Source organism: Oncorhynchus kisutch, linkage group LG9 (genome assembly GCF_002021735.2).
Source record: "Oncorhynchus kisutch isolate 150728-3 linkage group LG9, Okis_V2, whole genome shotgun sequence".
Lineage (NCBI taxonomy): Eukaryota > Metazoa > Chordata > Actinopteri > Salmoniformes > Salmonidae > Oncorhynchus > Oncorhynchus kisutch.
The window spans coordinates 27366428-27381602 of record NC_034182.2 but is presented as its reverse complement, the minus strand read 5'-3'; the positions used below and the strand labels follow the sequence as shown (position 1 = coordinate 27381602).

Genomic DNA, 15175 nt, shown 5'->3' with positions numbered 1-15175 from the left:
CACCATGTACCCCCGGTTCCTTCCCTCTCTTTCTCTTTGTCACCATGTACCCCCGGTTCCTTCCCTCTCTCTTTCTCTTTGTCACCATGTACCCCCAGTTCCTTCCCTCTCTCTTTCTCTTTGTCACCATGTACCCCCGGTTCCTTCCCTCTCTCTTTCTCTTTGTCACCATGTACCCCCGGTTCCTTCCCTCTCTCTTTCTCTTTGTCACCATGTACCCCCGGTTCCTTCCCTCTCTCTTTCTCTTTGTCCCCATGTACCCCCGGTTCCTTCCCTCTCTCTTTCTCTTTGTCACCATGTACCCCCGGTTCCTTCCCTCTCTCTTTCTCTTTGTCACCATGTACCCCCGGTTCCTTCCCTCTCTCTTTGTCCCCATGTACCCCCGGTTCCTTCCCTCTCTCTTTCTCTTTGTCACCATGTACCCCCGGTTCCTTCCCTCTCTCTTTCTCTTTGTCCCCATGTACCCCCGGTTCCTTCCCTCTCTCTTTCTCTTTGTCACCATGTACCCCCGGTTCCTTCCCTCTCTCTTTCTCTTTGTCACCATGTACCCCCGGTTCCTTCCCTCTCTTTCTCTTTGTCACCATGTACCCCCGGTTCCTTCCCTCTCTCTTTCTCTTTGTCACCATGTACCCCCAGTTCCTTCCCTCTCTCTTTCTCTTTGTCACCATGTACCCCCGGTTCCTTCCCTCTCTCTTTCTCTTTGTCACCATGTACCCCCGGTTCCTTCCCTCTCTCTTTCTCTTTGTCACCATGTACCCCCGGTTCCTTCCCTCTCTCTTTCTCTTTGTCACCATGTACCCCCGGTTCCTTCCCTCTCTCTTTCTCTTTGTCACCATGTACCCCCGGTTCCTTCCCTCTCTCTTTCTCTTTGTCACCATGTACCCCCGGTTCCTTCCCTCTCTCTTTGTCCCCATGTACCCCCGGTTCCTTCCCTCTCTCTTTCTCTTTGTCACCATGTACCCCCGGTTCCTTCCCTCTCTCTTTCTCTTTGTCACCATATACCCCCGGTTCCTTCCCTCTCTCTTTCTCTTTGTCACCATGTACCCCCGGTTCCTTCCCTCTCTCTTTCTCTTTGTCACCATGTACCCCCCGGTTCCATTATTTTCTTTCCTTTGTCTGTCCGTGGCACATACTCAGAAATAATCATGCCCTCCCTCCCATTGCTCCACCTCTATCTCTTTACATGTTCCGTCTCTGCCTCTCCACCTCTATCTCTTTACATGTTCCGTCTCTGCCTCTCCACCTCTCCGCTCTTATTTATTTTCCTTGTTCCCGCTCTTTATTTCCCACTCCCTCTATCATTAAAGCCCCTGGTAAAAGGGTTGCTATAGAAACATATTTATTTGGAAATGAAGGGAAGAGAATAATTTCTACGCTCTCTCTCTCTCTCTGTCTCTCTCTCTCTCTGTCTCTCTCTCTCTCTCTGTCTCTCTCTCTCTCTCTCTGTCTCTCTCTCTCTCTCTCTCTGTGTCTCTCTGTCTCTCTCTCTCTCTCTCTCTCTCTCTCTCTCTGTCTGTCTGTCTGTCTGTCTGTCCGTTTGTCACTCTGTGTGTATGTGTCGTTTTCTCTTTGTCCTCTTCTCTCGGGCTAATCTCCCATATTTCACATCTCAAGTGCTTTATTTGTATTGAACCACCTTTACAGACATTGTTACCATGGCTACAGCCAGTGAGGACCACTGACACAATGATAGACACACAGTGGCCATGACAACCCCTTGGAGCAGTGCAGGTTGATATGATAATTCCTGGTCAAAGTGTCTGACACGTTATGAGACGACATGAATATGCTGGGCTTTTTCACAACTCCTCTCTTCAAGATAACCCAGCCCGTCCTTTCTGAAACGAGCACATGCAAATGAACGACAAAGAATACTTGAAGGGTAACCAAGGGTGACCACCACGGACTAACAATGTCAGGCCGCTTCGAACCCTGATCAAGGGCTACGCTATACAGAATTATCAAAGTGGAGTTTTGTGGTAACATAGGTCCTCGGTCAAGGGATATTTTGTTTCGTACTCTGAATTAGCTAGCAAAATCAATATCGTTATGAATCGATAATTCACCAGAGTGATTTCCAAATAAGCAACTGTGACTGTTTTGAACTGTGTTTGGGAAGTAAAGATAAACATGGTTTTAAAAAGGTGGTGGTAATATTTCATTCAGTACAGGAAAACAAATCGTCGGCCGCTTAATTTACCCTGTCCCTCCGGCTCAACGTACCAAGAGACCACTCTTTTTTTGGGGACAAGCTATATTTTCAAAGCTGTAATGTTCACGTGAATACTGATTATTTACAGGGACACACAACATCCTGAAATATATGTAGATGTCTTTGTTAGAAAGAATACGGTGTTTCCCTTGACGGAGTAATGCTGAATGTAAAATAAAAAGGGCTCAACTTACACAAGTCTCTCCTATGGAATTGATGTGAATGAGCTGCATGTAGCCATATCCTTCCAACCAACATTTTCTTTTTTAAATGATTAGGGTAATAAAAACAACAACAGTTGAACCGTTAACTAAATATGTTCCCATTTTTACTGCAGGCTAAATGGCTGTATGGCTAGCAGTGTAGACCAGGCACATAACTGTAGGCTTATTAGTTAGATGGCTAGCTGTAATGTTGTTATCATAGAGAGAGAGAGAGAGAGACGGATGGAGCGACACAAATCTCCCTACCCTTCTTGAGGAGAAACTCCGAGAGCGAGAAATCAAATGACATCATCACCCGGCGGCCACATTCCTACAGGGGGAGGAGGGTGGAATAGAGGGATAGGGGATGGAGGGAAGGATGGTGGAGGAGAAGGGGACAGTGGGCGAAGAGGGGGAGGGGGAATGTCCCAAAACTTTTGAGGGAGAAAAACACAGCCTAACGACAGCAGTGAATCCCATCTCGTGTGTGTGTGTGTTATGTGTGTGTGTGTGTATGTGTGTGTGTGTGTGTGTGTGTGTGTGTGTGTGTGTGTGTGTGTGTGTGTGTGTGTGTGTGTGTGTGTGTGTGTGTGTGTGTGTGTGTGTGTGTGTGTGTGTGTGTATGTATGTGGTTGCAGGTCTGTGTGTGTGTGTGTACAGGGTGGCTGTACTCTTCCTTCATCATGTGCTCTTTTAATTCATGTGCTTCTTCTTCTGACCCCTCCCCCTCTCCTTTTTTCTCCTCTCCTTTCCACTGACTAAAGGAATGCAATAACCACATCTGGAACTTATTAGAGAGAGAGAGGGGGGAGAATTGAGCTTAGCTAGCAGAAAGAAGGAGGATAAATGGAAGGACAGAGAGAAGGGAAAGAGAGAAACTGAGGGAGGGTAAAAAATCTAACTGAAAAATGAGGGAGAAGAAGAGAAGTTTCAACAGTGATTAATGCCAATTAATTCTAGTCTAAGCCAAGGCATGTGCAGAGGCATCTTCTAAGGCCCAGAGCTCAGGGAAGGAGAAAGAGGCCTCAGATGTGGGTTAAAGAATTCTGATTTGAGAGTAGCACTTTGAACTCTCTCTTCCATATTCTATGTCAATGAGGTGTGTGTGTGTGTGTGTGTGTGGCCAACTGTCCCTACAGAGCAGCCAGTCAGGCTTGAGTAATCGTCCCTTTCTCTCCCCCTGGCCCCCAACCCCTCCCTCTCCCTCCCTATTCCTGCCTCTCTCTCTCTCTCTCTCTCTCTCTCTCACCCGCTTTCTTTCTTTTCATCCCCCACTACAACCACCCTCCGAATAAAAACTCTAATCGGTCTTGATCTGGGCCCCTTCGACTTCACCCACCTGCCCACCAGACCACCCTCCCCACTATCGCCACACCAGAACCCCCCCCAAACACAACTTTTTACCACCCCTCCCCCGACCCCCAAATTGTCTCTAGGCAAAATGTAGACACACACAGTTAGAAAACATGGCAAAGAGGCTCAGTCAGATGTGTCTCTTTCTCTCTTCTATTCCTCTCTCTCTCTCTTTCTCTCTCTCTTTCTCTCGCCCTCTTTCTCTCCCTCTCTCTTTCCCTTTCTCTCTCGCTTTGTGGTCAAACAGCTTTAGTAGGGTCTTGAACGTCTACTGCTATGGGCCCGGATGGCTTGCTGTCATTTTGAGTTGCTACATAATGCTATAATTTAATATGTTTAATTTATTACACACATAAATTTTGATTATTTTATAGATTAGTATACTATACATGATAAACAATGAGCCTCAATAGGCATAATCTAATCTCAAACACCTAGATCCCCTGAACGCAGCTCACTTTCCACCCCACGTTCCAGCTCACACTCTCAAACACCTAGATCCCCTTAACGCAGCTCACTTTCCACCCCACGTTCCAGCTCACACTCTCAAACACCTAGATCCCCTGAACGCAGCTCACTTTCCACCCCACGTTCCAACTCACACTCTCAAACACCTAGATCCCCTGAACGCAGCTCACTTTCCACCCCACGTTTCAGCTCACACTCTCAAACACCTAGATCCCCTTAACGCAGCTCACTCTCCAGATCCTAATCACCTGAATTCTAATCACCTGTTCACACACCTGGAGGTCATTATCACACACTATTTAGTTCAGTTCTTTGCACCCCATCACTAATGACGCCTTTTGCCTATTCCCTGCCTGTACTTTAGCCTATCGAATTTCCCATTACCTACCTATTGCCTGATCTCCCGGACTACGTTACTAGCCTTTTCCCTGCCTGTACTGTTGCCCTTTTTGACCCCCTGTGTATGACCTTCTGCCTGCCCCTGGACACAGCTACCTGCCTCCTCCTGTGGTCCTTTACAATAAACACCTGCTGCGCCCTGCGCTTGAATCCAGCTCTCTGTCTCCCCTCGTGTTCATTACATTATGTGTCAAAATGAGTTTTAAAGCGTCAAGTCACATTGTGTTGACATTGAACGTCACACTGTAGCATAGCCATAACTAATGTGAAGAAAATGCTAACTATTGCTTGATTACATTATGGAATTGTGAGTATATCTCATTGTTACATCCACATTATGAATAGACCCACATGTGACTTAAACTACACAGTCTCATGAGCTACATGTTCCATTTCAATGTTTTTTAGCAATATTTACACACAAAAAATGTTGAAATAGAATATGTAGCTCATGAGACTGGGTTGGGTTGTTTGGTCGGTAGTGTGTGTGTGTGTGTGTGTGTGTGTGTGTGTGTGTGTGTGTGTGTGTGTGTGTGTGTGTGTGTGTGTGTGTGTGTGTGAATGTGTGTGTGTGTGTCTGACAAAACCCTCCCTTGTTTCTGATACACCCATTTTCTGCAAAACGTTAATCATGACCTCATCCTCCCTCCACCTATCCAGTTAATTGGGGTACATAACCTCATCATTCCCTTTCAGACCATATCATCCATATTCACCTTTACTATCTTATCCATTCAATGCGTTATTCATCTCGGTTTCCTATGTGTGGACAGCAGTTGGTGATACTTAAATATCTGAAATTCAGAAACGACAAAACAATGCCAGTCTAGTGTATACATGAAGTAGTTGTGACATTGTTCATTCAGGACAGAGGCTGACAAATGTTGCATCTGCACTGAGGCCTTTGTTATAGCAGTCTAGGTAGGTACAGTAGCAACACCAAGTTGCAGTGTCACAAAATTACCAGGTGTAGGCTACTAACAACAATTGCAATTTCATGGATTATAAAGAGTCTTTGCAGGACATACATTTACATTTCATACCATATGAAATGCCTGTTAAGAAAACTAGAAATGTAGAATAGTTTTGATCTTCAAGTGTTTTGAGAGCAGTGTTTTGGACAGGCAGTTAGAAGAGTATAGCCTACACATGAATGATACAATTGTGACATTGTACCATTGCCATAATGAGCGCAGTGTGTGACACATAGTTTACAGCCACGTAACTAACACGTGTGTGTGTGTGTGGCTTGTAGCAGAACCACTCATGTGCACTGATGGATTTATGAGAGAAAACTGCTGTCAGGGAGCCGAGGAGGGCTCCCTGAAGAAAAACAACAAGAATTTGCATGTTGATTTGGGTTGAAGGGGTTACATTGTATTTAGTGTGTGTGTGTGTGTGTGTGTGTGTGTGTGTGTGTGTGTGTGTGAGTGAGTGAGTGAGTGAGTGAGTGAGTGAGTGAGTGAGTGAGTGAGTGAGTGAGTGAGTGCATGCTTCAGCTTCGATCCATGTGAATAAGATGTATTAGTGTGTTTTGTAGTGTGTAATGACCATTCATAACGATTACTGTTTATAGCTGCCACACTATAGGCTATGTCAGTTGTTTTACAGGATTAGGCAGTGAAAAGGTGATACAATACTAACATTTAGCATTCCGTGTATAGTTATACTAGTATACTAATATTGTGTATGGATGTTGAGTAAAGGACAAAAGAGTTGCGCTAGCCTATAGTGATCTAAAAAGAGACACAGGCTACATGGATGACATCATCCTATATAGACCTTTCAAACACGCCCCTTACCTACGATAAAGTGCTAGGCTGGTCAGTACCTGCGCGTGCCCGCACATTCACAGTACACGCACTCTCTGACTGTCACGCACAACAAGGTAGACAATGAAAAGGGAGGGTTGCCTTGTATCGTGCGCGAGCACAAGGAAGATGCTGTAATCGAACAGGTAGTCTAAGAAATCACGTCCACCTTGAGCACATGTCTCCTAGCAACTACGTTATAACAATAGCTGTTATACCTGTCAATGCACATTTATTAAAGATAAATCATCTAGATGACATTAGGGGTATTATACGTGAAGCTATGCTGGCCATACCTCGATTCGAAATGAAATACATGGAGAAAAAAAGTCCCCATTCCAATCTTTGTGTCGCGCGCACGAGCAGAGCAGAATACAGCGGCAGCTACGCATGGCAAGCTGGAGACCGTCTACAATGGCCTTGGTGTGTGTGTATGTGTGCGTGCGTGTTATTAGGCTACATTTCTATATCAGGCACCAATAAAAAATGGCAAGCAACGTTTGAATGATTGACACAAGCCGTTCCCAAATTACAATATCAAGCACCTTTGGTCAATAATTTTAGACGCGCACTGTCATTCGAATCACGTCATTTCTGCCTAACATCATATTTGAAAAAGGCAATAGGCTACTGTATGCACAGGACTAAGGTCATATGGTAGATACTAGATTTTCGCACCAATCAGGCCATGATCATGTTAGACACACACACACACACACACACACACACTGTGGAATAGCCTACCATTCACACTGCCCCGCATATGACAAACTCGAGGCCATATACGCAGAAAAGAGGAGCATCTACTTCTATCGCTCTCTCACATACACACACAAGCACATAACTGAAACGAATCTAGAGCAACTTTCCCCCTCATCAAGTTTAACAGGCCTCGGTATTGTTCGACAACATGAAACAGTGTCTCGTTTGTTAGGGAAGGTAATCCTTATCTTACCACGGTGAAAACTCAACGCCAAACTCAGGAGCAGAAGCCTATGCATCGTTCAGAAGACCAGCAAGCCCGTTAGCTCAATTCTCCGTGAGGACAGCATCAAAAAAAACCGTTGGATTTTATTCACCACTATAGGGCAATTGTAATCCTTCCAGTGAATATATGTGACGATTTTCGTCGTTGTCCACCTCCCCTTTCTACTCTTTTTTTTTAAGGTTTAGATCATTTCTCCGTTTTTTCCTCCTCTCTCCTTTTTGCTGTCTGCTCTTGCGTGCTCGGCGACGGTCCGTTTTCTCATTAGCGGCGCAGTCCTTTCTCTCTCGCTCTCTCCTCTCACGTACGTCAGCACCACAGCACACACCCCTCCTCTTTCTAGTCTGAATCTCGCAGTAGATGGTAGTGATACCTCTATTATATTTTCATGTCTTTGTCACCAGAGAAAAACTACACGAATTTGTCCATAATGTTTGTTGGATTTTTGCCATTATATCTGTGTTTGTCTATTTAAGAGTGATTGAGTAATAGGTCACAGATCTAATGACATGTCATGGTAATGGAGTGCTGATTTAGTTGAATCATTCTGCAAGCAAACCCTTCTGCAAACATTCTGCATGGCAAAACCAAGTTCTGCCCCAGAAGTAATGAGGAAGTAGAGGCTATATAGCCTATTATAGCCAGATACATAGGCTATACATACATGTCGTTTTCAATGTCCCCATTGCGCCTGTATAGTGGGCTGTAGGCTGCTCTCATATCCATCTCTCTCGGCTTTGCATCAGCCCAGGCTACAACGCGGTGTTGGAGCGCCCTCAAGTGCACTGACTCAATAATTACTCCCAAACAACTGGAAACACTATTAAAATGTCTACACACGGATGCACCTCGTAGAAACAACACATCAAGTTACACAAATGTATTCACTGAAACATATAGCCACTATAATTAGGATTCCAGGTATTGTCATCATTAAATTGTTCTGCTGTTGGCCCGTTATTGCATGTATAGCTAATTCACTGGACTGGCATTGATGTATTTTTAACTAAATGACTAAATAAGTGATTCATTTTCTACCATTACTCAGAGGATCTACTTGAGAAAAACTATATTGGAATGGATTGTTTGTGCGGTGAAATAAATCTGTCTATAGTAGCCTAGCCTGAATTGTTGTTATAATTAAGGTCTAGCAACAATTTCTGTTTTATAATTACCTTGATTACCTTGGTAATGCTCAATAAGTGGTCGAATATGCTATTCTATCAGGTAAATATATATATATTTTAAATGTATCATTGTTTATTTGATATCAATTATCAATTATCAATTATTATCTATGTGATAAATACAAGTATAGCCTACATATCATGGGGTGTAGAGATGTAGTGAAGTGCAGTATTATATTTAGAACATTTAGAAGGATGCATTGAATGAAAAGGTGCCTGCAGTTTATTATCGGACAGTATTAATTACATCATACATTTTCTGTAATAAAAAATCCACAGGTCTGCCATGTGGCACCCAGAGGTGACCCATCTCTGCCGGGACTCGAACCCGGAGCCTCTGGATTAGAAGTCCAGCGCGCTATTCCATTGCGCCACAGAGACTGCGCCAATAAACATGATTCCGGCACGGTTTAGATACTCACAACCTTCTATGTCGACGCTTTCAGCATCCCTGCAGCATCAGGACCACTCTTCTTGGACATTTTGGCTCTAAGAAAAAGGCCGGTAGAGGGCGCTGTACGCGGTCTCTTCAATGCAATTCGCACGCTCGAGCCTCTCTCCAGAGCCAAAATGGCGATGTGGTGAACATGTATTTAATTTAGGCTTTAATACAAAGCGTTGTGCAATAAGGAGCTTGAAAGACAATAGCCAAATAATTGTGTGGAATAGTAGATATAGCTTGCGTCGTTACATCATCCTCCTTTTCTGTATACTAACTGAGGGATTTTATTATTTTGCCGAATCCGCACAGAATAAAACACGCTCAATCAAGTAAACTGTCTGTAAGCTACTGTTACTTTCTCATTATTTTAGCGTAATTTGTTCAAATTTTTATCAACCATCACACCATGCACGGATGGGTGGAAATGAATGCACAAGTGGACAGACAGCATCGACAGCACTCAGCGTCTGTACCAGAATCTTAAGTAGCCCCAGCTACATTGCACCGCGGTTGCATCATAACATCCCCATTGGACATTCCTTTTTCATAAGGTTCCATACGGGATAGATTATGATGATTGAAAACATTGTATTAGGTATGATTGAATTTAGCTTTACTGCTGTCAGCCAATAGAAATGCATTGAAAAAACGATTCACTACATGGAAAAACAGATAGTAAAACCCAAAAAATTAAAGGAAGTTTCTTCTGAAGATTATTATTATTATTTTTACATGTAGTTATCCCTTTATTTTAATCAATCGAATGTATTTACAAAGCCCTTTTTACATCAGCTGATGTCACAAAGTTCTATACAGAAACCCAGCCTAAAACCCAAAACAGCAAGCAATGCAGATGTAGAAGCATGGTGGCTAGGAAAAACTCCCTAGAAAGCCAGGAACCTAGGAAGAAACATAGAGAGGAACCAGGCTCTGAGGGGTGGCCAGTCCTCTTCTGGCTGTACCAGGTGGAGATTATAACAGTACATGGACAAGATGTTCAAACGTTCATAGATGACGAGCAGAGTCAAATAATAATAATCACAGTGGTTGTAGAGGGTGCAACAGGTCAGCACCTTAGGAGTAAATGTAAGTTGGCTTTTCATAGACAATCATTCAGAGTTAGAGACCGCAGGTGCGGTAGAGAGAGAGAGTCGAAAACAGCAGGTCTGGGACAAGGTAGCACGTCCGGTGAACAGGTCAGGGTTCCATAGTCACAGGCAGAACAGTTGAAACTGGAGCAGCTGCACAACCAGGTGGACTGGGGACAGCAAGGAGTCATCAGGCCAGGTAGTCCTAAGGCATGGTCCTAGAGATCAAGTCCTCCAACAGAAGAGAAAGAGAAAGAGAGAATTAGAGGGAGCATACTTAAATTCACACAGGACACCAGATAAGAGGGGAGAAATACTCCAGATATTACAGACTGACCCTAGGGCTCAGGTCCTCCGAGAGAAGAGAATTAGAAAGAGAAAAATATAAAGAGAGAGAGAGATTAGAGGCATACTTAAATTCACACAGGACCTGATAAGACAGGAGAAATACTCCAGATATAACAGACTGACCCTAGCCCCCCGACACAAACTACTGCAGTATAATTACTGGAGGCTGAGACAGGAGGGGTCGGGAGACACTGTGGCCCTGTCTGACTATACCCCCGGACAGGGCCAACCAGGCAGGATATAACCCCACCCACTTTGCCAAAGCACAGCCCCACACCACTAGAGGGATATCTTCAACCACCAACTTACTATCCTGAGACAAGGCAGAGTATAGCCCACGAAGATTTCCCCCACGGCACAAACCCGAGGGGGGCGCCATCCCAGACAGGAAGATCACGTCAGAGACTCAACCCACTCAAGTGACGCACCCCTTTCAGGCACTAAACTATCTCTATATATACTTCCATCATTTTTTACAACTGGTACTGGGGACCTTTAGAAGAGTCTTGTGTTCATGAGAGTCTCATCGTTTATGTGAGAGTCTCAGCTTTCAATATTTTTTTTATTTTTTATTTTTTTATTTCACCTTTATTTAACCAGGTAGGCCAGTTGAGAACAAGTTCTCATTTACAACTGCGACCTGGCCAAGATAAAGCAAAGCAGTGCGACACAAACAACAACACAGAGTTACACATGGGATAAACAAACATACAGTCAATAACACAATTGAAAAATCTATATACAGTGAGTGCAAATGTAGTAAGATAGAGTGGTAATAGTTGCTAGGCCAAACTGTTTGGACTCTACGTACATTTTTGAGAGAAGACCGGATTTCGGGATGTCTCATTGTCTGACAAACACCGCTCTAGATCTGCCACCTTTCACTGCAGATGTGGAAGGGCGAGATCGGTGGAGGCGGTGAATTGAGAAGCAGCCCATGCAACGTTTGTATTATGTTAATTAGATTTCCTCAGGGCGCGACCATTGTAGGCCAAGGGTTCAAACATAACTGTCCTCCTGGTCAGAGTTCAATTCCTACTATGGTGTTTAGGACCCACCACTAAGGTGGTTTTCAGAAGTCTTTTTTTCAGGTGGCATCCTGTCCTTTGACTGGCGCTATACAGGTGCTCACTGCATATTGACACCTTACTCACAGTACTCAAATGATTCACCATTGTACCTGAAACATCAGAAATGAGAGGACTGACATTGTATAGCTGTTATCACAGTTATAGTCCTTAATATTTCACACACACGACTTAATCTGGAAAAACCCTGGGCCATAGTTATAGCTTTTAAATAGGCCAAAGTTTGTCTTGGTCAGGCCACAAAGTCAGATAAAACTAAGGGTCACATAACAACAGAAAAATCTGCCAACAGAAGAGTCTCTTCACAATTTCTATCTTGTTTAATATGAACACTCATCCACAAATAGCCTTGTATTGACCTTTGAGTGGTGGAGGAGCAGGAAGTAGAAGAGTATTCACCCGTAGTAGAGCTGGTGGTCTTCTGTGGCATGATTGGCTGGGAGCCAGCTGCAGTTCATGGCCTTAGAGGAGTAGATGGAACACAGGAAGTTCATCATCATCTCTGTTATAGGAGAGAGAGAGATTTACACCCAAGTCAATTACATTAACTTAACTCTTTAATATATAGGGCGATTTGGATCAGAGCCTTAGTCTGGGTGATGGGTTTGTTGGTTGGTTTGGTCTTTTATGTAAATGTACTGTATATGTCTGTGGAAAATAATTTGACCTTAAATTTGCCCAGCAAAACTTAAAATAAATATTATTCAGTGCCAGACTACAAGTGCTGCTGCTAGGGGTGGGAGGAAGAAGGTATTTGTATAACTGCATTACACCTGTAGAAGCATCAGAAAACAGTGGGCAGACAGCCAGACATGTTCAACAGACATCTCTATTCGGTTCCATGAACGCTCCATGCAGAACTCGTTCATCCAAAGATAAAGTCACATTTCTTGGTGATAGGAGCTCTAAATAAAGAAACAATAGCAACACTTTTTATGGTCATGCTCAAGGGGTTTTAATTAAGCAATAAGGCCCGAGGAGGTGTGGTATATGGCCAATACACCACGGCTAAAAGGGTTGATCTTAAGCGCGACGCAACGCAGAGAATTTGGTTGAGAATTTCACATACAACCTTTCGGGAGATTTCATAGCAGGACAAGAGGGAGAAGAAAATACTTTCATTCCATTTATACCAGATCTGGCTTGTTTATATTCAACATCAATTGTTGACCAATCCACAGACCAAACAAAAGGTTATAAAACGAAGATAACCAATCAGGTTGAACCAGCCAACATCCTCTAGGAAGGGGGTCACATCTAGGTGTGTTAATTTAAGGGAGTGGGCTCGGTTACAATAGAGATAATTCCTTTGAGTACAAGAGATTGTACCATACAGCGTCGTCAGAGTTCACTCTGAACAACCACACTTTACAACAAAGATCATACATCCATATAGATGGCATCAAAGTTTTAGATAGATGTCAAACATAGCTGCAGTAGTTTTATCCTATAAGCCCATAGAAGTCTTTGGCCATTTGCCATGAGGCCAGAGGTGGCAGAGTGCACAGTTTAGGGCCGAGCCTACAAGACTAATCCTCCATACAGAATCTTTCCAGATTCTTGGTATCTTTCATCTGCGCTTATGGACTGCTCTCTTCAACTCAAACCAATAGAGTTCAAGTCCAGAGGCGGATACGGCCATAGCAAAATTTTGATAGCAACATTTTTTGGGGGGGGTCAATTAACAATTTCTTTGTGGATTTTGATATGTGCTTAGAGTTACTGTCTTGCTGGAAGACTCACTTGTGACATGGCATGTGTATTTGGAAAAAGTACTCATTTGTCATATTTGAGTAAAAGTGAAGATGGCTTGATAGAAAATGACTCAAGTAAAAGTAAAAGTCATCCAGTAAAATACTACTTGAGTAAAAGTCTAAAAGTATTCGGTTTTAGATTTACTTAAGTATCAAAAGTAAATGGAATTGCTCAAATATACTTAAGTATCAAAAGTAATAGTATTCATAATGTATAATTCCTTATAAAAAAGCAAACCAGACGGCACAATATATACAGTACCAGTCAAAAGTTTGGACACACCTACTCATTCAAGAGTAGAAAATAGTAAAAATAAAGAAAAACCCTACAAATGAGTAGGTGTGTCTAAACCTTTGACTGTTACTGTAAATATATATATATATAAATCATAATAATTATTATTATACAGTTGATGACAGAAGTTTACATACACTTAAGTTGGAGTCATTGAAACTCATTTTTCAATTACTCCACAAATTTCTTGTTAACAAACTATAGTTTTGGCAAGTCGGTTAGGACATCTACCTTGTACATGACACAAGTAATTTTTTCCAACAATTGTTTACAGACAGATTGTTTCACTTATAATTCACTGTATCACAATTCCAGTAGGTCAGAAGTTTACATACACAAAGTTGACTGTGCCTTTAAACAGCTTGGAAAATTCCAGAAAATGATGCCATGGCTTTAGAAGCTTCTGATAGGCTAATTGACATAATTTGAGTCAATTGGAGGTGTATCTGCAAATGCATTTCAAGGCCTACCTTCAAACTCAGTGCCTCTTTGCTTGACACCATGGGAAAATGAAAAGAAATCAGCCAAGATCTCAGAAAAATTATTGTAGACCTCCACAAGTCTGGTTCATCGTTGGGAGCAATTTCCAAACGCCTGAAGGTCCCACGTTCATCTGTACAAACAATAGTACGCAAGTATAAACACCATGGGACCACACAGCCATCATACCACTCAGGAAGGAGACGTGTTCTGTCTCCTAGAGATTAATGAACTTTGGTGCGAAAAGTGCAAATCAATCCCAGAACAACAGCAAAGGACCTTGTGAAGATGCTGAAAGAAACAGGTACAAAAGTATCTATATCCACAGTAAAACGAGTCCTACATCGACATAACCTGAAAGGCCGCTCAGCAAGGAAGAAGCCACTGCTCCAAAACCGCCATAAAAAAGCCAGACTACGGTTTGCAGCTGCATATGGGGAGAAAGATCGTACCTTTCGGAGAAATGTCCTCTGGTCTGATGAAACAAAAATAGAACTGTTTGGCCATAATGACCATCGTTACGTTTGGAGGAAAAAGGGGAGGCTTACAAGCCGAAGAACACCATCCCAACCGTGAAGCATGGGGGCATCATGTTGTGGGGGGTGCTTTCCTGCAGGAGGGACTGGTGCACTTCATAAAATAGATGGCATCATGAGGGTGGAAAATTATGTGGATATGTTGAAGCAACATCTCAAAACATCAGTCTGGAAGTTACATTGGTGCCGTGACCCGGATATAGCTTGTTTCTCGTCACTGTAAAAAAGGGATGGTAAAAAACACACAACATTCACTTACAAGTCAATAAATAATATAATAATATTTGTAGGATAGGTTTTCATTGTTAGATACAATACGATTAGAAAGGTTCAAAATGTCTAAAACATCACAGCACAATTGAAAAATATATGGCACATGGAAACCAAACAAGGGTGGTCTATGGCGATAGGGAGGATGGGCTGAGAGTGGTTGAGTTTATTAAAGAGTTTATGTTTGGTAATGTATTATTATTATGTGATTGCTTAATATAAAAGTACCATGTATGCTAAATGTGTATGTACTGTG

General features: G+C 42.8%; 1 protein-coding gene and 1 non-coding gene across 3 annotated transcripts in view; both read right to left on the bottom strand.

Annotated features, from left to right (window-relative positions):
- The window catches only part of kirrel1a (kirre like nephrin family adhesion molecule 1a), a 39052-nt gene extending 31340 nt beyond the window's left edge, over window positions 1–7712 (bottom strand). The window contains exon 1 of one of the 2 annotated variants that reach the window (XM_031832279.1): window positions 7402–7712. In XM_031832279.1, coding sequence (XP_031688139.1) covers window positions 7402–7447 — 46 coding nt within the window. In that variant the 5' untranslated portion in view covers window positions 7448–7712. The remainder of the gene's footprint in view (window positions 1–7401) is intronic. The other variant, XM_020471512.2, reaches the window with a different exon arrangement.
- A 1213-nt stretch (window positions 7713–8925) lies between these two features.
- On the bottom strand, window positions 8926–8999 carry trnar-ucu (transfer RNA arginine (anticodon UCU)). The gene has a single exon. It is a non-coding gene; the product is annotated as a tRNA-Arg (tRNA).
- Between the last annotated feature and the right edge of the window lie 6176 nt (window positions 9000–15175).